At 47.7% G+C, this 24,644-nt stretch overlaps 1 protein-coding gene across 1 annotated transcript; it reads left to right on the top strand.

Moving 5' to 3' along the window:
• Positions 1–783: 783 nt before the first annotated feature.
• Positions 784–24,271, top strand: CPLX4 (complexin 4; the record flags this gene model as incomplete). The annotated part of the gene is made up of 3 exons (XM_081252621.1): positions 784–950; positions 5,915–6,002; positions 24,044–24,271. The coding sequence occupies 3 exons, from the start codon at positions 784–786 to the stop codon at positions 24,269–24,271; spliced, it is 483 nt and encodes a 160-aa protein (XP_081108747.1).
• Positions 24,272–24,644: the final 373 nt, after the last annotated feature.

The raw sequence follows: 24,644 nt of genomic DNA, 5'->3' as shown, positions 1-24,644 counted from the left end.
ATGATTTGACTCATATGTTCTTACCTTCTGGATCAGAGCAGTTAAAGTATCCAGCGCCTCATTTCCATGCAGAAGTGTAACGATGCAGGAGCTGGCTAGGGTAATCCAGATGTAAGCGGAGGACCCCTCTGGCTTGCCCTTTTACACTTGCCTCGGTTGGGTATTTATGTACAGGACACAGTAACCCCTGAAACAGTATAGAATTCAAGCAAATCCCTGCATAGTACTTAGCGTCCAATGAGATAAAATGATGGATCAAAGGATTATTTTTGCTTAATGAAGCATTTCGGGTTTTGAGTCTCATTGGACTCAGTTTTCAACAGGATGTTGTCCTCAAGGGCTGGAATTTGGAAATTCCACTACAGCCATATAATCAGTCTGCTCTGATTAATTTAATTGAACCAACTCTTGATGAAGCCCTGCTGGCTTATAAGTTAAAATTTAGAAATGGGTAGGGAGAGGGATGGATAATGTGAAGGATTTTTTTTCCCTCTGAAATTAGCTTAGTGTATTAGTTCAGAAAGTAGTCAGTTGCGTCTGATTGTATGCTTTAGTAATCTGAACCATCTGCCTCTCTATACTAAGGAGTTCACCTCTTTAATCCAGCTTACAGCGCACACACCACTCTTCTGTATCATTATGCCCTTGAATAGATGAGCCTGTGCAAAGTCCTCTGCTTTTAAATGTGTAGCTGTCGTTGAAGATATTTAGAGGTTTTTTTTTTTGGGGGGGGGTTCCTTCAGGTTTTGTCTGAGTTTTTGGTATTTTTCTGGGGCAGAAACAATGGCTTTCCTTATGAAAACTATGATAAGTAATCAGGTAAAGAATTTAGGACTTGGTGGCAGGTCTGAAGAAAAAAAAGAAGAAGGAGGTACATCTGATCCTGCAGCAGCTCAGGGGATGACTAGAGAGGAATATGAGGAATACCAAAAGCAAGTGATCGAGGAGAAGTGAGTACATGCAACTTCATTTCCTTTTAAAAGCACAAAGAAATTCATTCTGGCCGTACTGTCTTCAGCTCCCCAATTTCTACCTCTTTGCTCTTTAGATGCCTTTCCTCGTGCTGTTTGCTTCTAACCTGAGGAAAGTCTGTTCTGCTAAAGTGAACCATTTCCTAGCATCATCAGTTACTATGTCCTACTTGTATGAATGGAAATGAAAAATACGAAATAAATCTGCATGTTGTCCTGAAAGCCACTGAACACTTTCTGATCCAGACACATTTTAATTGACCTCAATTGTTCAAATGAAAAACTGTGCCTAAATAACTTTACAGTCGTCAGGAAATTCACCCTCCTAGCAAGTAGAAAGCTTTCAAATTGTGAAAATTCAGACTTTGCACTTGGAAGAGGACCTTAAAGAACATAGAGTACAGTGTTCTTGATCTTACATGTGCAGAAAAAAAAGCCTAGAAAATGCAACATGACAATTATGTCATAAAACTTGGCTTCTCAAAGACTGAATAAATGTGTGGACTGCCTATTATGAAAAATTTAAAGATGCATAATAGTACAACAGTATAATGAATGCCCATATATACCTATGGCATAAAACTGACAGTTGACATTTTGCCATATTTGCTTATAGATGATTATCTGGTTAGATCATAGATAGATACATGGAAACGTAGATAGATACAGAGAACCATTTTTAAAGTAAATTACAGACATCACGATACTTTACCCCTAGATACTTTGGCTATATACCTCCAAAAAATAAGGACATTCTTCTGGCTATATAAAATGTAATAAAAATAAAACAGTAACATTTCAGTTGGGTATTATGGAATGTGAATATCACCGATTTTTCACTGCTGAAGACTGATCTTTAAATATGTGTAATATAGATGTAATTTTTTAAAGTTTAAGGTAGAATTAATTTGAGTCTTAAATCAACTGAGTATTGAAGCATCAATCTTGAAGTTAAGTGTACATCATATGTTACAAAAGTATTTCTTTTTGCCACCATGGCTGTTTTGCTAATGATCAATTACATAATAGTTGCCTAGGTCCTATTGCTAAGATGATTAGAGGTGAAAGGGTTAATGACCTGGAGGAAACTAAGAAAGCATAAAAGCCTGCATTTAATGGAAACCTTGTCTATTGTATTTTTTCCTGAAAGAAATTGTGACTTATAAAACTACCTAGAATGTATTAGGCTTGGCTCTGCGGTAAATGTAAGATCGTTTTTTTTAAAAAATGCAACTGCAAAAATAATGTTTGTGCTAGAATAATACTTAGGCAAAAAAAGGCATCATTCCTTGGATGTTTAAAAAAAAAACGTATAATGAAGAAACAGAAGCAGAACAATAGCACCAAATGTTCTCAGCTCAAGGGGCCCAATAAAAAGAAAATGGTCAGAAATATAGACTATATACCTGATATTAAAATATCACTCAATATGTCCGAGCAATAAATCTGGTCACAGATATGGCATCTGTTTGATTAACTAATGACCTTGTTTTACTTAATTTTATATCTGGACAGATGAAAGACCGAAATAGTCGAATGGTATGGTCAGTCAGTGGATTGGGTTATTTACCAGCTACTCAGCTGTGTGTGTGTGTGTGTGTGTGTGTGTGTGTGTGTGTGTGTGTGAGATACATTTATGTGATCAACCAATTTAAGCAATAGTAGCAGGACGGTGAGGCTGGCCTGCTTTCTCATGGCAAGAGGCATGACTTCCAGTCCATTGCTTGAGTTTTCAAGAGCTTCGTCACCTAGAATAGAATACAACATAAAGAAGTAGGCATCAGGGAACTATACTCAATATTTTGTAATAACCTATAAGGGGAAAGAATCTGAAAAAGAATATGTATATGTATATATATAAAACTGAATAACTTTGCTGTACACCTGAAACTAACACAACCTTGTAAATCAATATTCAATAAAAAAATAAAATGTATAAATGAGAGCAACTATTACAGTGAAAAAAAAGATGATTCCAAAACTTGGAGTCAAGAAATAGAAACCAATTTAGCCACCTAAAAATGAAAACAGGGAATTTATTTTAAGGCAAATCATGCTTCATGCAAAGATGCTTCACCAAACCCATAACAGAAATCCCCCCAGGACTCATATGGGCCTGAACCAGGACCAGAGCATTGCTGAGAAGCCACGAGCCCTCATTTTCAATCTCTTGCCATGGCTTCCACCTCAGTACGGCTGCTTTGTTCTTTCGGGGCAGTCAGCCCTCTACTTGATCCTCTACCCAAACCACGTGGCCAGTGAAAAATGGCAGCCGACATCCCCCAAATTCACCCATTACAGCTCGAGCCACACTACTGGTCTCTTTCTCAGTCCCAAACCTGAATTCCCAGAGAAGAAAGTCCATTTATCCAGCTTGGTCCAATCCTGTACAGCCAGAGGGCGGGGCCAGGTATATAAATATAGCCTCCAATAATGCACTTCTTTGGGCACCTGGGAGAAGAGGTGGTGAATGTGAGCTTCACAGACATCCCCGAAGGTGTCCACTTCTCTCTGGATCATCGTGAGCGAGGGAGCCCACTTCAAACCAGCACCATCACAAGTCCAATGAGGCCACCCGCAGAGCATTATGGAAATCCATACCCTACCTTGTTTGAGGATGCCTCCCTCCAAACAGGGAAGGAAGGGAACACTGAACCTAAATTGGGGCTTAGAAGGTGACCTTGTTTATTTTATGTTTTTAAATTTTTACTGGAGTCTGGTTGATGGATGGTGTTGTGAAGGTGACCCTGTTTAGCTTGCATAAGAATCTCCGAGGGAGTTTGTTAAAAGTGTTGCTTCTCAATTGTGGGGCTATGATGGGAGCAGGGAGATCATTTAAACGGCCAGGGCCGTTTAAGTGGCCAGTCAAGTGGCCCAGCATAGTATTTATGATAGAGAAAAGTGGACAGACCATATTTGCTGTTTCCATGCCAGGCAGTAGAGGCCCAGGGAGATTGCTGAATTCAAGAGGAGCTGATTTAAACAGTGCTTGAGAAAAATTAATCTTCCAGCCAGTGACATGCTGGAGCTGACCTACAGCAGCCTGCGCTGACTCATGAAAGCTGATGGTGTTCATCTCTCCCCAATTCCTCATTCAGCGACATCAAGTTGATAGTTTGAAATCCGCCCGGGTGGGAGTATTTACACCATGGAAATTGGCAAGTTCTACAAACAGCATCTTTCCCCAAAGAGCTGGTTGAGATACGTTTGCCAGCACAGCACTGCTTCCAGCTCTTCTGATAGAATACTTTAGTCAACAGACTACTATTTAAAGAATCACTGCACAAGATACGGTATGGAGTAATGGAACATTTGTGAGACTGCTATAGTTAAAATGAAAGGGGTAGTTATGAGAGACGCTGGGAAGAAAACGTCTGCAAGACTTGGTGGTTTATAAATGGCAACAATGGGAAGAGAGGAGCAGGTGTGTTTTCTCCCCTGGACGAAGGCATCATTTCCAGAACACATCTCTCTTTGGTAAGATTACAGAGGGAACATTTCACAATTGGATTCCCTGCCGTATGTTTTTTAAATGTCCCCGCTTCAGCTGTCAAGGATTTCAAGTGCTTTTTAAAAGTTCCACATTATTGTAGCTCAGAGTTTGGAATTCTATCACAATTTATTGGTGAAATTAAATGAACAGAATAATAACTGAATCTCAGACTCTCAGTCACTGAGTGTAACTGTCTTGTGGAAACACAGCTCTGCAGAGATCTGAAGGAGAACATCCTTTAAAACTCAAAACTGGGGACTTCCCTGGCGGTCCAGCGGTTAAGACTCCACGCTTCCACTGCAGGGGGCGTGGGTTCGATCCCTGGTCAGGGAACTAAGGTCCCGCATGCCGCATGGTGTGGCCAAAAAAAATGAAAAACTCAAAAATGTCTTCCACTTTGGGAATGTTGCAGAATCAAGGCAGCATAGGTGGAGATGGACCCGGACCTTAAATAGATATGTGGAAAGTCCACATAAGGGTTTAATAAAGGGCATCAGGAAAGGAAGTAGAAGGAGATGCTAGGGGTTTGCTCCAAACATTTTTTTCCATAAAAATAAGTGTTCTGTAGAATTTAAAACTTATGTCCCAGGTACAAACTATTATGTATAAAATAAGCATCAAGGACATATTGTAACACAACACAGGGAACACGGACAATATGTTATAATAATTATAAATGGAGTATAACCTTTAAAAATTGTGGGGAAAAGGGGGGAGGGGGAAATTCCCTGGCAGCCCAGTGGTTAGGACTCTGCGCTTCCACTTCAGGGGGCACGGGTTCGATCCCTTGTCAGGGAACTAAGATTCCACATGCCACATGGTACGGCCAAAAAAATAAAAATTGTGAATCACGATATTGTACACCTGTAACACAATATTGTACAGCAACTATATTTCAATTTTTTTAACTAAAAAATTAATAAAATTTATGTCCCAAGAATAACACTCAACATCCTTTGTCATCAGCTCATACACCTAGCATTTCAGAAGAACTAAATGTGTTAACCCCTAATAAATATAATAAAATAAGAAACAAAATGATTTTTAAAATGTAGCTTCGCTCCACAATGCAGTCGGACTGGGAAGCTGCATTCTTAATGAGCGCTCTGGGTGATTCTGACGCTTGTGGTCCCAGGTTGTACTTAGAGAAACATAGTGAGGTCAGGTCTACATCAGGAGTAATCACCCTGCCCCTCTCCCGGGGTGCATCAGAAAGAGATTCCCAGAACTGAGCTGTCTTTGGGATTTAGGGTCTGTACTGAGTTATGATAGTGGAATGACAGAGAGGCAGAAATTTGGGGATATAGGAAAAACTCCCCTATTTCCCATTTGTCTGCCGGCAGTGGGAACTAAGAAGGTGTGTCCCAGTGTCTGGCTCCTCTGAGCAGGGGCTGGAATGGCCTTAGCTCTCTTCGTCCTTTGATTCTTTATTCTATTCTTTTACTTTTAGGATGGAAAGAGATGCTGCCTTTACACAAAAAAAGGCAGAGAGGGCGTGCCTCAGAGTTCACCTCAGAGAAAAGTACAGACTCCCAAAGGTGAGACACTCAGCACAGTAAACATCCAGTCATTTTTTACGTAATAAGAAATGGAAAGTGTTTGATTATCAGCAAAGGGTCACACTCATGGGTGTATATATATATATATATATATATATATATATATATAAAACATGTATATACACACACATAGATGTACATATATATAATACATAAATATATGTATATGCCTTAATCATAATTGAGGTATCTGATATAGTGAAAATAGCATTGAACTTATTCATAAAAACTAGATTCCAGTCTTTTAACCTCTGAACTTGCATTTTCTCTCAACAAAATGGAGTAATACCTGTTTATGTAAATTTATCTAAAGACTATAGAACATCTATATATAAATGCACAATGGGGATAATCATCACAGCTGACATTTCTTGAGCTCCTTCCTAAGTGCCAGGCACTGTTCTAAGTGCTTTGCACATATCAATTCATTTAATCCTCAGGACAGTCTTGTAGGTTTCTTAGAGGAAACAGAGGAAGAAAGAGAGTAAGTACCCTCCGGCCAAGGGCCATGCTGCCAGGCAAAACAGAGCCCAGGGTCTTAACTTCTATGACATTCTTCCTCCACTTCAGAGGAACAATCCGTTCCTTCCTTTTGGAGATGATGTGGCAGTGATGGTGATCACCGAGCACCATCTTATCCATCTTGGCTGAGAGGACAAATACCTTTGGGCTTTGGTCAAGTAGCTGGTCTCCAAAAGTCATGGGTCTGACTCGTAAACTAAAAACTGCTTGCAGGGACTTCCCTGGTGGCGCAGTGGTTAAGAATCTGCCTGCCAATGCAGGGGACACGGGTTCGAGCCCTGGTCCGGGAAGATCCCACATTCCGCGGAGCAACTAAGCCCGTGTGCCACAACTACTGAGCCCACATGCCACAGCTACTGAACCCCATGTGCCTAGAGCCTGTGCTCTGCAACAAGACAAGCCACCACAATGAGAAGCCCGCACACCGCAACTAGAGAAAGCCCGCACGCAGCAACGAAGACCCAACGCAGCCATAAATAAATAAATAAATAAATAAAAATTAAAAAAAAAGAAAACTGCTTGCAGTGCCCTCTACTGCACAACTGTTTTACCTTTGTTGGCTGGGAGGTGGGAACAGGATATATTGACATGATCTGGCACAGGGCTTGGATGCACTGCTCCAGGGCTTGTATCCAGGGGTGACCAAGGGCCCAGTTCCCTGCTCCCGACTCACTTCTCATTTCCCCTACCTGGGGATTGCCCAGCTCCTCTAAACGACTCCACCTCCACCTTCTGGGTTGGCTGTCCAACTCCCCCTTCCAGAGGGGCACCCCCCCTGAGAGAACATCTTCCACCTGGAGAAGCCAAGGAGATCCTTCCAAAGCACATGGTCCTCTCGCAGGGATGAGAGCCAGCTTCAGCGGGCTGGGCGGTTTAGAAAGTGCCGCTAAACCAGTTGCTTCAGTGGGTCCCCTGCAGATCCCTGGAAAAACTGACTTCAGAAACTGCAAGCTCTAGACAAAGGGAGCGAGCCCATTGCCCATGCAAGGTCACTGCTGAAGCCACTGAAGAGGTATACAGCCCCGAGCCCGGGAGACATTGATCTTAAGACGGACGTGCTCACTGAGGGGGGAAAACTCACAATAAAATTTAAACTCATGTTCATTTGCAACCAATGAATTTCGAAAAGGGTGCCTTGCTTTTTGCCCACGTTATTCCAGGTTAGTACTTTTTCCCACCGGGACTGCATTTTGGGAGCGTGCAGCACTTCTAACACGGTCCCTCCGCTCCTGCTGCCTGAATTTCCTGAAGCTCCCTGGGATGGCCGGGCTGTGTTTAGCAATGTGGTAGCAGATTCATGCCGCTTAGCTGAAGCCCTGGCCTCCCGCCTCCGGCCTCCGGTGCATCTGACGAAAGCACCACACATCTCGTTTGGAAGGAAGCAGAAATTAAGTGCACTTGCGTGCTTGCACACACACCCACACACACCATCAACTGGCTGTGTCTCTTCCAGAAGGTGGGGCTTTTTTGTGTTTTTTTAATTCTATTTATTTTTGGCTGCGTTGGGTCTTCGTTGCTGCACGTGGGCTTTCTCTAGTTGCGGCGAGCAGGCGCTATGCTTCCTTGAGGTGCATGGGCTTCTCCTTGCGGTGGCTTCTCTTGTTGCAGAGCCCGGCCTGTAGGCGCGCGGGCTTCGGGAGTTGTGGCTCGTGGGCTCTAGAGCACAGGCTCAGTAGTTGTGGCACATGGGCTTAGTTGCTCCGCGGCATGTGGGATCTTCCCGGACCAGGGCTGGAACCCGTGTCCCCTCCGTTGAAAGGCAGATTCTTAACCATTGCGCCACCAGGGAAGTCCCAAAGGTGGGGCTTTTTTAAGAATATATATATCTCTGTTGTTGAGGATATATTTTTGCCGACTGTTCTGTTGTTTGGTGAAGATATAAGGAGAACTGGCTTTCAATTCTGGCTCTGACATCTGCAATCTCAGATGGTTTTTTAATATATCTGAGCCTCCATTTCCTCATCTATAAAATGGGAGCAGTGATACCTACTTCCTGAGGTCTTTGTCTGAGATAATAAGGTGTGCCTGACAAGGCGAGGGCCTGACCAGTGGAAAGAGCTCCATGGATGATCGCTCTAACTGCTGTTATTATCTCTATGCACAAAAGTTTGACTTCTTTATAATAACAACCAGAGGTCTTGGAGCCCTGGGGTGGGCACGCTGATGTTTGTAAACAAGGCAAGAATTGGAGATCCCTGAACCACAAGTATCTGAACTTTGTTGGTGAGTCCACTGTCTTGCTCACCTTAATTCTCGGGGGTGGACACCTTCAGGCTTTGTAAAATGAGTCTGATGCTCTTCAGAGAAAAATAATTCCCAAATCTCTGAGCCAAGCTGTCCTTTGAAACAAGAGCCTTTCCGACAGAAACTATGGGAAGAGGGGAGAATTATAGCCACATAACGTACAGATTCATATCCTCCCTGGAGTGATAGCGACTCTATCTGCATAGGCTACTGCTCCCTAAAGCCAGCTAGAGGAGGGGGACCCCAAAGAAATCTATGCATTGTTAACGACGGAGCCCAGTGTCTTTCGTTGCGTGGGTCACTGCTGCCCATGTACCCATTTTTCTACAGCTGTTTCAAATGCACAATGCATACGAGAACCCACCTGACGTTTTCATAGACCCTGAAGGAGACCTCTGAGTTCATGTAAGAATCTAATGCCACGGCCTCACTTTAGACCTGAGGAAACTGCAGCCAATGGGGGATGGGGGTAGGGGTGCTGTGGCTAAGGGACTTCGCAAAACCCCACAGCTGTGGAGTGACAGAACCAGGACTGGAACTTGGGCCTCTCAACCACGCAAAAGAGCATCTTAACACACAAAAGGATTTGAATGTAGCTCCTTCTGGCCCCAAGGTCTCTGCTCTTTCTACTCTTAATATTTGAGGTGTTCCAAAAGTTTTAGAGCGGTTTGGAGTTCCATATGGTTTAAAATTATCTGAGACTTTGGGGGAAACCGGCGCTGCTCACTCTTTCAGCAAAGCGTCGCAGAATCCGTCCCCCAGAGGACCAGGCGCATCACTTTTCCTGCCCCTGTGTCAGCTGATGGCTTGACCAGAGACCTTTGAGTTGCTGACGCAGTTCCAACACAATTCAAGTAAACAGTGATAGTGTGACTTGAAAGCATTCCACACGTCATCCTTCACCGCAGAGTTTACTTTCTGGTGGAGGCCCCCCTAGGGCGCTTGTATAACATGGCTGGATTTTGTAAAAATGGATGCTACAGGGGCTTCCCTGGTGGCGCAGTGGTTGAGGGTCCGCCTGCCAATACAGGGAACATGGGTTCATGCCCCGGTCTGGGAAGATCCCACATGCCACGGAGTGGCTGGGCCCGTGAGCCATGGCCGCTGAGCCTGCACGTCCGGAGCCTGTGCTCCGCAGCGGGAGAGGCCACAACAGTGAGAGGCCCGCGTACCGAAAAAAAAAAAAAAAAAAAAAAAATGGATGCTACACATAATGTTGCAAGACTTTGCTTATGGTGTGAAAAACCCCAACAATACAACTGCCTGCTTTTTTGTAAGAACATGGGTATTCTATCTAATCCGATGTGCTCTATTCATAACAATGGTAATTAATAGGAAGAATGCCATAAAACGTCACCTGGATCATATTCTGCTTTGTCCAGTTCTCACCAGATGTGGCCGACACCCCAACCTCAATGCAGGCCTTGGGCTTGGAGTGCAGACCTGCCCCACTTCCTTTGCCTTGAGTGGCTGTCACAGGTTACATGCTCTCCTCCGACCCACTGAGGCACAGGGTGCAGGGGGCCTTCAACAGCACCCATGGCTGGAAAGGGACAAAGAGGGACAGACACTTTTCCCAGGCCAAGATCAGCCCAAGGGTGGCAGCTTCCTGTCTGGGCAGACAGGTCACTCCTGTCCAAGCCAGATTCTGGCTGTGTGGTACTCATGGTAGGAGCCACTGCCTGCACAGGGACAGGAATCTGGGTCCTTCCAGCTCCCTGGTGTCCCCAGACGCAGCCACAGGGAAATGCACCCAGGCTTCCCCAGAAGAACCGCCCCTCAGATGTTCTCAGTTCTTCCCCGGGGACTGTGTGCTGTAGCAAGGGCCATGGTGGTGCTGAGGAACAGAAAGAAATTTCTGGACATCACTTTTTTTTTTTTTTTTTTTTGCATTACGTGGGCCTCTCACTGTTGCAGCCTCTCCCATTGCGGAGCACAGGCTCCGGACACGCAGGCTCAGCGGCCATGGCTCACGGGCCCCGCCGCTCCGCGGCATGTGGGATCTTCCCGGACCGGGTCACGAACCCGTGTCCCCTGCATCGGCAGGCGGACTCTCAACCACTGCGCCACCAGGGAAGCCCGACTTTTTTTTTTTTTTTAAGCCCATTCTTTTGATATTAAGGACCAGGTTGTGCATTTTGTTCTAAAGCGGTCGCTGCACTAGCGAGCCTGGAAAGGCCTGGTGGGCTCTGCTATGAGCCCCCGTCACGAAGCAGGAGGTGGCAGCACACTTGCGGGACAGCGACGCGCACAGGCTGGGAGGGCAGTGTCTGAGCAGCGGGATCCTCCCCTGGCACGCGGGGAAACAGCTAGAAAACCAAGCGTTGTAGCTGTCTCCGCAGCAGCCAGGATGGTGAGAGATTTTAAAACGACTGACTGTGATTGAGGAAGCATTGAAGGAATTGGAATATTCAGCCTTGAGAGGAGATGACTTTGGGGAAATGACGACCATGGGGGATAGTCATTTCCCAGGCCCAGAATGTCATGCTTTGGTTCTAATATTTGTATCAAGCCAGCTTCTCTGGAGGGGCCCATGCTGCTGGCTGGTATGGAACCGCCTGTAACTCTTAGGTCTTTCTTTAATTATTCAGAGGAACCCTTCACAGTGGAACCTTTAGGAAGCCTTCTTAAAAGCGTGATTGGAATATAAGTGGTAGGTTTTCATCTCCTAGTTGTTCCAATAAGGAGCAAAAAGGCCCAAGAAGGCCAGGCAGTGCCCATGGGCATCACTGTGATTGGGAAAGGCCAAGGCCATGGCAATGTGTACAGTGAATTGGAGGGAAAGGGATGAGGGGCTGGCTGGTCAGTACTGGACCCTTATGGCAGCCTGGACAGGGCTGAGGGAGGCCTGGGCCAGTGAGGAGGTGGGGCAACAGATTCCCCAGTCATTCCTTGTGTCCCCTTCATGGGGCTCGCCATCTTGATTACTGCACTTATTGGATTACTCATCTGATTACCATGATTAAAAAATGGTCATCATAGTATATATATATATATACAATGGATTATTATCCAGCCATAAAAAAGAAGGAAATCCTGCCATTTGCAACAACACATATGGACCTTGGTGACACGATGCTAAGTGAAATAAGTCGGACAGAGAAAGATCAGTGGAGATCTCACTTATACAGAGAACCTAAAAAATCCAAGCTCATAGATACAGAGAACAGGTCCGTGGTTGCCAGAAGCAAGAGGGTCGGGGGGTGTGTGGAAAAAACTGGGTGAAGAGGGTCAAAAATACAAGCTTCCAGTTAGAAGGTAAATAAGTCCTGGGGATGTAATGTATAGTGTGGTGACTGTTTAAAAAAAATAATAAAAGGGACTTCCCTGGTGGCGCAGTGGTTAAGAACCCACCTGCCAGTGCAGGGGACACGGGTTCGAGCCTTGGTCCGGGAAGATCTCACATGCCGCAGAGCAACTAAGCCCGTGCTCCATAACTACTGAGCCTGCGCACTAGAGCCCACGAGCCACAACTACTGAGACAGTGAGCCACAACTACTGAAGCCCGAGCACCTAGAGCTCATGCTCTGCAACAAGAGAAGCCACCACAATGAGAAGCCCGCGCACCGCAACAAAGAGTAGCCCCCGCTCACAGCAACTAGAGAAAGGCCACACACAGCAACGAAGACCCAACGCAGCCAAAAATTAATTAATTAATTAATTAATTTTTAAAAAGGTCATCAAAAGACATGAGTAGGACAGACATGGTATCGTCATTAGCAACGAGCATGACCTCAGGATAGGCGGGCACATGGGAGAGCACACACTCTGCCCCTTCCTCTGGCCTCTCTAAACTCTTCCCAGGGCAGGTGTGGGTTCCTGCACTGCCACGGTGCTTTGGCTGCTTGGTCCCAGGGTCTGAGCTGCATTTCTCTTTTTTTTTTTTTTTTTGCGGTACACGGGCCTCTCACTGTTGTGGCCTCTCCCGTTGCGGAGCACAGGCTCCGGATGCGCAGGCTCAGCGGCCATCGCTCACGGGCCCAGCTGCTCCACGACATGTGGGATCTTCCCGGACCGGGGTACGAACCCGTGTCCCCTGCATCGGCAGGCGGACTCCCAACCACTGCGCCACCAGGGAAGCCCTGCATTTCTCTTTTTATTAAACATTTTTGATATACAGAAAAGCACATATTATAGGTGTACACTCAATGCATCATCATGAAACTCATGCGAATCAAGGGACTTGCCCAAGGCCTCAAAGTTCCCCTGAGCCTCTTTGGTCTTTTCCCAGTACTTCTTCATGCTCCATTCTTCCCCCACCCCCTCCAAACCGTGTGTCTCCACCCAGGATGGCAGACTTAAGAACTGAACACAACGGTCTAACAAAGAAAACGGTGCTGGGCAGAAAGCAAGGCTCACCAGGACCTTATTGAGCTCCTGGTAACAACCTTCCTTCCCCTCGTGGTTTGCCAAATCCTCAGCCCTGGTGCCGTCTTATAAAATCCATGTTGGGTAAACAGCCGAACTAATAGTATTAACAGCCCACAGGCGGTTGGACACATTCACCAGGTCCTCCAGCTAACAAGGGGGGACCCCTGGGGGCCTCATTCACAGTTCCTCCCGGTCACTCACAGCAGTTACATAACCGGCAGGAGGCGATTCTGGGCCTGTCCCCTCACCCAGGCCCAACAGAGAGCGGATTTGAGGAAAATGTCTTCCCAGGAGCTGTCAGGTCTAATGAGGATAGCTATGTCACATTTTGGAATTAGAAGTGTATTTGCTAAAGAAATTATTTGGCTGGTGTTTCCTGTGAAAAAAGAGTTTCAGTCGATTGCCAACGGGGCAAAGGAAATGTGGCCTCTGAAAGGAGGAGTGCAGCCCTGGTATCCGGCAAACAGCACAGGCCTCCTCCTCTCCAGGTTTATTGTGCACCGTCAAGGTCAACCCCGTTGGTCGTACCCTTGTCTTTTGATGACCACTTTTCACTTCAGTCATCACATAAGGAGTCAAATAAGCACAAGCATCAAATCACAGTAATCGGACGTGTATGTAGGAAAGTATTTCCGTCGTGAGGACGTTCACGTCCACTCTTAGGTCGGTTTCCTCTGCTTTTCAAATTCCAGGTTATCAGGGAACTTCAACTGCCTAAAGTAACCCATGATGCTCATGTTAGATTTGGGTCTCATTCCGCTAATTATCATCTGTCCTGTATCTTCAGCGTTTCCTCCCTCTGGGCCTCTCCTTTATAAAAGAGGTCAAGTCTCTCCCAACTAAAGCAAACAGCACTTTGAACGCGGCTTTCTGGGCATCTTCCTAAATGACTTGTTCCCACTGCTCTGCCGAAGGCTTCCTCCTGCCGACGCTTGGCGGTCGGTCTCAGTGCGGTAGATGGTTCCTCTCTTTCCTTTGGGGACCTCCTCCTGGAGCAGTTCTTCCTGGACCAGAAATTTCTTTGCCTCCTTTAGCTCATTGCTTCCTCCTCAGCTTCTGGATACCATCCTTCTCCTTCTCTTTCTCCTGAAACTGTTCCTTCTCTGTCTCTTTCAAGGGTTACCCTTCCCCTGACTGCCCCCAAATTTCTGAATATCCAGGGGTGTTTCCTCCATTGCTCTTTGTCCCACTCAAGCCATCACATTCTCCCTGAATGGCTGCGTCTTCTATTGCTTTCAGCTGCCACTTAGGTGTGAGTTGATGACTCCAATCTATACCGCCTTCCTAGACCTCCTCCCTAAATTTCACCACTGCGTCCACCTCTGCTCGGGCACCTCTTAGCTCAGATCCAGGACAGACACCGATCCTCCCCCAGCCCTGCGCCTCCTGCAGGCTCCACCTCCACCGAGGGCTCCCCCCAGCACTCCCCCTGGAATCACCCTTGCCTCGTCCCTCCTCCTCCAGCCCCACATGGAGCAAATCACCAGGTCACTGTCATTTCAACTCATAAGTCATTCTCAGCTCATCCCCAAGTGCAGGGCTCATCACTTCTCAGCAATTTTACTACAATACGTCAAGTAGATTGTTGACTTTGTCTTGCTCCCCTCAAAATTGCAGAGTGAGGTTTCCAAAATGCAAACTGATTCTGTTCCTCCCATTTTTTTAATATATTTTTTTAATTAATTTATTTTTTGTTTTATTTATTTATTTATTTTGGCTGCATTGGGCCTTCGTTGCTGCGTGAGGGCTTTCTCTAGTTGCAGCGGGTGGGGCTACTCTTCGTTGCGGTGCACAGGCTTCTCATTGCAGTGGCTTCTCTTGTTGCGGAGCACGGGCTCTAGGTGCATGGGCTGCAGTAGTTGTGGCATGCGGGCTCAGTAGTTGTGGCGCATGGGCTCTAGAACGCAGGCTCAGTAGTTGTGGCGCATGGGCTTAGTTGCTCCGCGGCATGTGGGATCTTCCCGGACCAGGGCTCAAACCCGTGTCCCCTGCATTGGCAGGCAGATTCTTAACCACTGTGCCACCAGGGAAGTCCCCTCCTCCCGTTTTTATAAAAAAAAAAAAAACAACGAAGGTTTACCATGACTTTTCAGAACAAAGTCCAACCCCCTTGGCCTGTACACCATGATGTGGCTCCTAACTTTCCAGCCTCACTTCTTGCTACCCCTTGCCTGGACTATACTACTCTCCTGCTTCGCATCCCCTACACCCTGCTCCTTGTGACCTCTTTCCTTCCTGTAAGACATTGGTCTAGTGCCACTTCTTCCAGAAACTTCCATGACCTCCCTCCCCTTCCCCTCCTCCGTGCTCACGTAATACCTGAGCGCATGTCTCTTATGCCATCTCTCCAACCTGAATACTCTCACCTGCTGGATTGTGTGCTTCTTAACAAAGGGGCTGAGGTTTTGTCTCTGTCATCAGGGCCTTGCATGGTGTCTGACATGTAGAAGCTGAACATACACACACACACATGCATGCACACACACACACCACGCACACATACATATGCACAAACTACACACAAACACATAGACACACACACACACACACACATAAAAGGTTTGCTGAATGATCGATGTTATTGGGAAAAAAGAAAAACAAAGAACAAAGTATTGAAAATAGCAGAAGGGGGCTTCCCTGGTGGCACAGTGGTTGAGAGTCCGCCTGCCGATGCAGGGGACACGGGTTCGTGCCCCGGTCCGGGAAGATCCCACATGCTGCGGAGCGGCTGGGCCCGTGAGCCATGGCCGCTGAGCCTGTGCGTCCGGAGCCTGTGCTCCGCAACGGGAGAGGCCACAACAGTGAGAGGCTCGCGTACCGCAAAAAAAAAAATAGCAGAAGGAATCTATCAGCCATAAGAGTTATATTAAAATCAATTTTCATGAAAAGAACAAGACTGGATTCGACATTATGATTTTGTATAAAATACAGAATTACTTTATATAATAATTAAGATATATATTTTTTGCAAATAGAGCAAGTAATACATTTTAAATAAAGCCACAAGATTTTTCTCTAAAAACAAAGGTGCCCCTCTTTCTAGTCAATTCAAAATGTATATGTAAGTCAAGCCAAATTAATAAGAGAAAACAGTTCCACAATGAACCCTAAATCCTATTAACAGAATTGTCAGTCTAGGTTAGTCATTGAAAAATAATGTCATGCTCCCTGCTGAGCTATACGATTTAGTTACACCTGGTGTTTGTCTGCTGTATTAAGGGCATCGTTCACTTTGAACAAAGATGAAGACAGAAGAAAATCTATCAGTAGAGTTTCTTTAAATGTAGTACATTGAAAGCTCCATTAGAACTGAATTTGAAAGTTGCCTCTTACAAACAGATACGATTTTGTGAAGCTTTCTTCGCCCGCCTCCTTCAGATCAGGAGCTCTCGGGGCTGCCTGGCAGGGTCCCAGACACTGAGACCTCCTGCTTCTGAGCAGCTGTTTCTGGTGGCAGCACAGGGAGGCCATCAGAGGCCCGTTAGGGGCCGTGCCTTCCCGCTCCTCCCTTTGCTGCCCTCGTTCAGTTGCTCCTTTTACTCACGCCCTTGAAAGAGCCGTGGATTGAAGATCCTGGGGGGAGCCTGGGAAGGGAAGAAAGAGTCATCGGATTTGGATGTGTCGCTTAGCCGCACTTTCTCACTTAGTCCTCACAGCCACCCTGGAAGGTGGGTAGATATCATTTCCCCTTCATAGATAAGAAGAGCGGCTCAGAGAGGGAATGGCACTTCCCAAGGTCACACAGCTGGTAAGTGGCAAGATTCAACTCCAAGCCAATCCAACCCACTGGCCACATTTTCCTGCGAGACCTGGCGGCAGGGCTGGTTTCTTGTCCCCTAACAAGCAGAATGACATTTATGCAAGTATCTTCGCCTCCCAGGACCTCGGTTTCCTCATCTGTAAAGGACAGGCTTGGACAAGCAGCCTCTAAGAGCTTCTTGAGTCCCTCTGGAACGTCTGCATAAAGGAAAGAAGTTTAAGATGGACACAGTGGGAACATTTCATCCCACGAGGGGCCCTGTGTGTGCACCCTCTCAATCAAACATTAAACGCTGACGGCTGGGAGACTTCCCTGATGGCGCAGTGGTTAAGATTCCGCGCTCCCAGTGCAGGGGGGCCGGGTTTGATCCCTGGCCAGGGAAGTAGATCCCACATGCATGCCGCGACTAAGAGTTCTCATGCCGCAACTAAGGAGCCCGCCTGCTGCAGCTAAGACCTGGCGCAACCAAATTAATTAATTATTTTTTTTAAAAACTGAAAACTGTATTCGAGGAGTCAAATCCACAGCCTCTGTCCCATTCTGGGTATGCTGAGGGCTCTTTAAGTAGCTAAAGAGGGAAAGACGGTGTGGTGTAGCAGAAGTTGCAGCTAGCAAGCCCGGGACAAGGTCTCAACACCAACTCATGCGTTAGAATGTCCCGGGAAAGCTTTTTAAAAACTCTATTGCCTGGGTCTCTGCCACAGATCCCTAGAGCCAAATATGGGGGTGGGGCCTGACCATCGTGTTTTTCGACACTTTACATAGGATTCAGAGGTACAGAGAGGGTTGAGAACCACTGTCCCCAGGGAGAAAACATAAACTCAGTTCTTCAGCAGCATCTGATCAGAGCAAGGATGAGGCTTTCTGCTGAAGCCGAGCCCCCAAGGGCCTCACACCCACCTCCCTCCTGGTCCAGCCCGAATTCCTCCTCACTTTCGGCAAAGCAGGCCATGCCCCCTTTTCCTCTCTGTAGAGGTGTTTGTTGACTGGCTGTATCCTTCGATCTACACCTCACCCTCCCAATGTCTTGTAAGCTCTGGCAGGATGGGAGCCAGGGGGTGCCGTCACCTTGCCTAGGGGCCAGGACAGTGAGGGGTGGTTTATGCAAACAGGTGACTGCTCACATGGGTGAGCCTCAGAAATAGGTAAAACATCAAATATTAGATCAACTCGTCCACGGGAAAGAAATCCATTAACCCAGCTGTTTGGTATCCTGTAGACCAAAAATAAGGAAACAAACCAAAACCAAAATCAAATCTACCGGGCTTCCCTGGTGGCGCAGTGGTTGAGAGTCCGCCTGCCGATGCAGGGGACACGGGTTCGTGCCCCGGTCCGGGAAGATCCCACATGCCGCGGAGCGGCTGGGTCCGTGAGCCATGGCCGCTGAGCCTGCGCGACTGGAGCCTGTGCTCCGCGATGGGAGAGGCCGCAGCAGTGAGAGGCCCGTGTACCGAAAAAAAAAAAAAAAAAAATCAAATCTACCTTGTATCAAACAAACTGGTGTGTGCTTGACTGACTGGACTCTAAGTGGTAAATACTCAGGTTTTTGATCATATAACCATGTAAGATAGTTTATCATCATATCTCCAGTCTGGTACAAGATGAAGGCCAGTTTATCAAGATTAGGATGTAGGAAGTCTGAATCCAGGGTCATGCTAACCCTTCAGAGAAAGGTCAGAAATCAGTCACAGGGAATAACAATGCAGGCTTTGGGGCTATTTAAATAATGGGGCATTCAGCACTGGCAATTAAGATTATAAATCTGGTTAAAAAGCAGGAGATTAAAACTGATTCTGGTCAGCCAGCATAAAAATAATTAGTTCTTAACTGCATTAAACAATATCGCAAGTTGATCAGCTTTCTAGAAAAGAGAAGACTTCTGAAACAGAACCCCGAAGAATGAAGTATAGCCTCTAAGTTCCTCTTTATATGCTGGCTCACTTCACTTTTTCCCTCCCTCATTCATTCATTCCTTTATTCACCTACACCACGGTTCTCAGCGCCAAACTTCCCCTCCCTCCCTGGAGCTGATTTGTATTGGCTGTCACCACATTTGTGCTCGTGGGCTGTGATGAGGCATTGCTGCCTTTTCTTGATGCGTAAACTCTGTCAAAATATTCCTAGCATTCCCAACCTGGAGCAGCAGAAAGTCAGGAAAAGACTTTCACTGTGTGAGTTGCAGACAAGGTCCTATCAGCAGGGTGGTTTGTCATGCGAGGGAGAGACAAGGCCCAGGGTCCCCTGTATAAATCCCATAGACGGGCCTGAATTGCTTGCTCTGTCCCGGGCTGGTACTCTCCCACCCTCTCTTTCACTGTGCACACCTTCTTTCTCCCAGGGATCCTTTCAGCAGGGATCTTGACACCGTGCTGTCCTCTAAAATATTAATAACCACAGCTACTGTTTGTCCAGAGCTGAGACGCTTACAAGGCCGTTTCACAATATGTCTCGTTCGATCTGCTCAGTAATCCTCTGAGGGTCCCTCCTGGTGGGCATCAGATTGTAAGGTGACTTGCCCAAGGTCATGCAGTGGGCGAAGGACAGAAGCAGTCTCCCGACTCTAAATCCCACAGTCTTCCCACTGTCATAGCCGCCTCTGCAGGATAGGGGTCTGGGGTGGCTGCAGCTTTTTGCAAATGGGAGGGACCCGGACCCTTGGCCTGTCCTAGGTCTGCAGCTGACCCACAGTGCTTGCGAGTCCGGGAGTTCAGTTTCGGTTCCAGAGGACTTCGTTTGGTCCTCTAGCCACTCACTAGCCCTGCCTGGCTGTCCTACGCTTAGTTACAATGTGCCCAGGGCACAGGCGGCAGCCCAAGAAAATTGATTCCAGTACTAGAATCATCACTTGCAGCAATGGCGCTTCTGACGGACAGTCAGTAGCGTTGTCCTTCTAGAAGGCTGGTGGTCATAGGACTCTCTGACCACAGCCATTGACCACACCCAGTGCCGCCCTTAGACTGGACAAACAGCACCACCTGCCCCGGGCCCTGGCTGCCCAATGCCCTGAACCGCCTGCCTAAATGCATGCTGGGGCCTGCCCAGGCCTCTGCACCAGGTCTGTCCTCTCGAGGGTACACTGAGCTGCTGGCCTGAGTACCACTGGGCCTGAAAAGTAGGGTGGCGGTCTGCATACGGGGAACCATACACACAAGCTTCCCATGGAAGGATGGAGCCAGGGACTGGGGAAAAAAGAGGTACAGGTCTAAGCCAGGGACCTCTATCAGTATTTATCCTCTGTGTCCCACAAACATTAGGGTGAGCCTGACAAGGGGTGAGGGGAGCTGGACCCTCTGGGCAGGTTTCTCGCAAAATTGAGGGCCTCGTGCTAAAAGGGAAATGAATAGGCCCAGTTTGCTAGGAACGCTGAGCCTCTGGAGTGAACGGAGGGAGGGTTCATTCCCAGGCCAGAGGTAAGGGGCCAGGAGAGCGAGGCCTTCTGACGGGGCTGAGCACCACGTGCAGAGTCAAGACTATCCAGTGCGCATCCCCCTCCCCCTCCCTCTGAAGGTTATTACATTCGGGAGCATCTACCTTTAATTATATATAATATAATTATATATGTGCTTAATCTATTCCAAATAATTCAGTTATCATTGAATTACTCTTCTGTAACTCTTAGGCAAATAACATAACCCCAGTTTATAAATAAGGAAATAAAGCTCAGAGAGGTAGTGTTAGGTGCCCAAGGTCACACAGCCTGTAAGTGGTGGCAGTCACCTTCATGCTCAGGTAATCTGATTCTCAAACCAACGCTTGACCTCTAGGCTGCACTGCCTCCACGGGAGTGTAAAGATAAACAAGTCAGTAGCTATGAAACAGAGCTCTTGACAGGAAAGAGGGCCTGCACATTCAAGTGTTGTTAAGGCTGCTATAGTCCCTGACAACGGGCTCACCAATAAACATCTACTGTCTGTGGCGACACACCAGACACTCCGCTGGGTTCTGAGACTTACTGATGAGTAAGTTACAGCCCCCGTCTTCAAGGAGTGTGGAGCGGGGCTTCTTAAACTTTAGCAAGCACCAGAATTACCAGGAGGGCTTGCTAAATCACAGATGGCTCGGCCCACGCCCCCAGCTTCCGAATCAGCAGGTCTGGGTGAGAATGTGCATTTCTAACAAGATTCCAGGAGATGCTGCTGTGGCTGGCCCCGGGACCCCACTTTGAGAACCACTTGGCTAGAAGTTGTGCCGATCCAGATCCCCTCTGTGAGTTGGGAGGCAACGTGGAACCCCACTACCCTCCCTTCCCTGGGCCAGTGGAAGGAGGTAAAAATAAACCCGACCTGGTCCAAAGCAGCGAGGCCGGGCACTGAGCTGCCTGGTGGAGAGAGTGCTGGGGAGCACCGGCCCGGGAGCCCTCCTGAGTGCGTCGGGTCTCTTCGGGCACCAACTGGCTGGCTCGCTGGCCCTTTGGCCCCTCTAGCTGCCTGGCCCTCCAGGCCCCCAGCAGCTACTCTGTCCAGGTTTGAACCTGGTGACATGTGCAGAGATCTTATTACGAACCAGAGGGGCGGGGGTGCCAGAATTCTCAGCAATGCCTTTGCAAATCGTGTATGTGTGGGCAGGGGTCCCGCATTTACATGGACTGAGAATCGCCAGGAGGCCCCGCTTTCCCTCCCGTCCCTGTAAAAACGCCCTGAGGACCATCCTCAAAGGGAGGCAACCTCGAGGGTAGGTAAATTAAAAATAAACAGAAATGGAGGATTGGCTGGGAGCCCCTGGGGATTAACTAATTAATCCCCACACCAGTTTGACGAGGAACTAATTAATCCGTTAAGCGCCTTGAGGGGAAGAGGCCTGGCCAAGTGCACAGAGAAGCTTCTCTCACCTGGGGAGTCGACACTGAGAGTCGCCATTCCCAGGGGTCTCCTGGGAGGGCCTGGTGAGAACCACGCCGCCCAAAGGCATCCTTGTCTTCTCAGCATCAGAAGTCTGCCTCCTGAGGTGGGGAAAGAAAGCAAGGAAGTTAAATACGAAGAGGGAACTCTGTGTAGGGCAGGGCAGGTAATCTAGAAGTTCCACGTTGGAAGGTGAGCCGCTGAGCTCCATGACCGTGTGTGGACAACACAAAAAAAGAGCGCAGAGCTGGTGGACAGGATCAGCAGAGATATCATGTCAGATCATTCCAGACAAAACTGAGACTTCGCTCTTTGGCTGGCTAACTGCCTCTGTGAAGCTAGCTCAACTGTGTTTGCAAAAGGAAAATAACGGAGCAAGGGCCACAATGGGGGAACCTGTCCATCACGGCTGAGCTGAGGCATCCACCCTGGTGCCTCACACCCGCCCCTGCCGATGGTGCCCTGGATGGTGCCCTGGGGCCGCCAACATGATGGCATACCCTGCCCAGAGGGAGTTTTTACAACCTCATCCTGAGTGAAGTTCACATTGGTTTTGCCTAAACTGAAGTTTGGTTTGGGGGAAAATGTCAAAAGCCCTTTGCTGCATTTTGTAACAAATTATGTCAACTTTTAATGTTTAGAATAAATCTTTTCGAGTTAAAAAAAAAAAAAGTCGGCCTCTCAACCTGTTTCTGGAGCCAGGCTTGCTGTCATTTTACCCAGAGAACCAAATAAAAGAAGGAGCTCTGGGGAAAGGCTGTGGCCTCCAGCCTCTCGAAGGCCATTGGAGAAGCCTGGAGCTACAGAGCATCAGAAGTGGGGACTTGGCAGGTGCCCAAATCTTTCTCAAATCAAATCAATGCAGTCTGATTAAGACTAAGATGATCGGGGCTTCCCTGGTGGCACAGTGGTTGAGAGTCCACCTGCCGATGCAGGGGACACGGGTTCGTGCCCCGGTCCGGGAAGATCCCACGTGCCGTGGAGCGGCTGGGCCCGTGAGCCATGGCCGCTGGGTCTGCGCGTCCAGAGCCTGTGCTCCGCAAAGGGAGAGGCCACAGCAGTGAGAGGCCCGTGTACCGCAAAAAAAAAAAAAGACTAAGATGATCGTTTTGCCTTTGTGTGGTTTTTCATGCCTTTGGTAACAAATTCCAGGCTGGTCACTACATCCTTGAGGGGGGCCCTACAGTCTGCTTAGATCTTTCCCACCACTTAGACCACAAGATCACTTAGATCTTTCCCATCACTCACTTTTCTAGTGCTCTTTTTAATCTTCTGTGTCCCCAAAGCCCAGTCTGCCTCACGTTACAACCTCAGAAATTTATATCTGAGACCTCTCAGAAAATTATATCCGAGAGCAGCCATCTGAGAAAGGAAACCCTTGCCTTTCCCAGAGAAACGTTTTCTCTAGATTCTTCTCTGTTACAAAACAAAGGGCTCTGCAGCCTAAGGGTAAAGGGATTTCAGAGGCCAGGCGGCAGGAACTAAGAGATCGTGGGACAGCCACAACTAGGACCACAAAAGGAAATTGTAAGGCATCGGCGACACGCAAGGCTAGACGGTGCTGGACGGTTCACTTAATAAGCTGGTTTGTGCGCCAGACTCGCTTCCAGGTGACAAGGATGTAAAGCTGAGTTTGAGGTGATTCTGCATCTAGTAGAAGGGAGGGAAGGGGCGATGGTTAAACAGACGTTGCCCCTGAAGAGAGATGGTTGGATCGAGGGAGCACTGTCTGGCCCTGTGAACCCAAACCCCACCCTCCAGAGTGGGAGCCCTGGGTCACAACAGCCTGGGGCTGATAGACAACAAAGCTTGCAGAGCTGCCCTGAGGCGGAGTTGGTTAAACTTTTTGGGCATCAGCGGGATAGGAGAGGGATTCTTAAAATGCAGGTTGCTGGACCCCACCCCGGAGTTTCTGATTCAGTAGGCCTGGGGTGGAGCCGGAGAAGTTGTCTTTCTAACGTGTTCCTGGATGATGCTAATATTGCCCCATCCAGGGACCACACTTTGAGAACCCCTGTGCTAGAAGGTTCCAATCGACCCAAGTGCAGTGAAAGTGGGGGGAGGGATCTCAACCGGGATGTCTGGCCTCCATAACTGGCACCAGGCCCAGGCTCTGCTGCGAGATGGCCAAATGTGCCATTCGCTCCATCCATCCATCCATCCATCCATCCATCCATCCATCCGTCCATCCATCCGCAACAGGTCTCTATCTCCCTGCTGCCTTCAGGATTTGTTTGTTTGTTTTAGAACGGCTTCTCTATCTCCGTGTCTGTTTTGCCACACAGAGTGAAATGGATGAGAACCAAATCCAGATGGCTGGAGATGATGTGGATTTGCCTGAAGATCTCCGGAAAATGGTAGATGAGGATGAGGAAGAGGAGGAAGATAAGGATTCTATTCTCGGGCAGTTACAGAACCTTCAGAACATGGACTTGGACACCATAAAAGAAAAGGCCCAGGCCACCTTCACGGAAATCAGGCAGACAGCAGAGCAGAAGTGCTCTGTGATGTGAGGGGCAGGGCAGGCCTGGAGGAGGGGGCCAGGTCCAGGTGGAGGTGGCCACTCCCCCGTGGAGCATTTCAAACCTCATAGGCTTTAACGCAGTGAACCGTTAGGAAAACCATCATGAAAAGCTCTCTACAAACACATAGCTTGCTTGTTCTCAATGTTCCTGGTAGAACGATTAGCCAGCACCTTACAGCAGGAATCATACTGTCCTTTTAGTTATAGATGTGGTGAAGCATGACCTTTCAGCTGTGAATGATGTAGAACATACCTCTGCTTAAAGATCTTCAGGATAGCCAGGAGGAAACAAAAGCAAAGGGCATTTCATCTGTGACTTCCTTCTTAGAGGGCAAGGTCTCACCCTGTCCAAAAATTAGCAG

This window comes from Mesoplodon bidens (assembly GCF_964165515.1).
Source record: "Mesoplodon bidens genome assembly, chromosome: 13".
Taxonomy (NCBI): domain Eukaryota; kingdom Metazoa; phylum Chordata; class Mammalia; order Artiodactyla; family Ziphiidae; genus Mesoplodon; species Mesoplodon bidens.
Note: the sequence above shows the minus strand (reverse complement) of the source record. Positions and strands in the feature narration are given on the sequence as shown.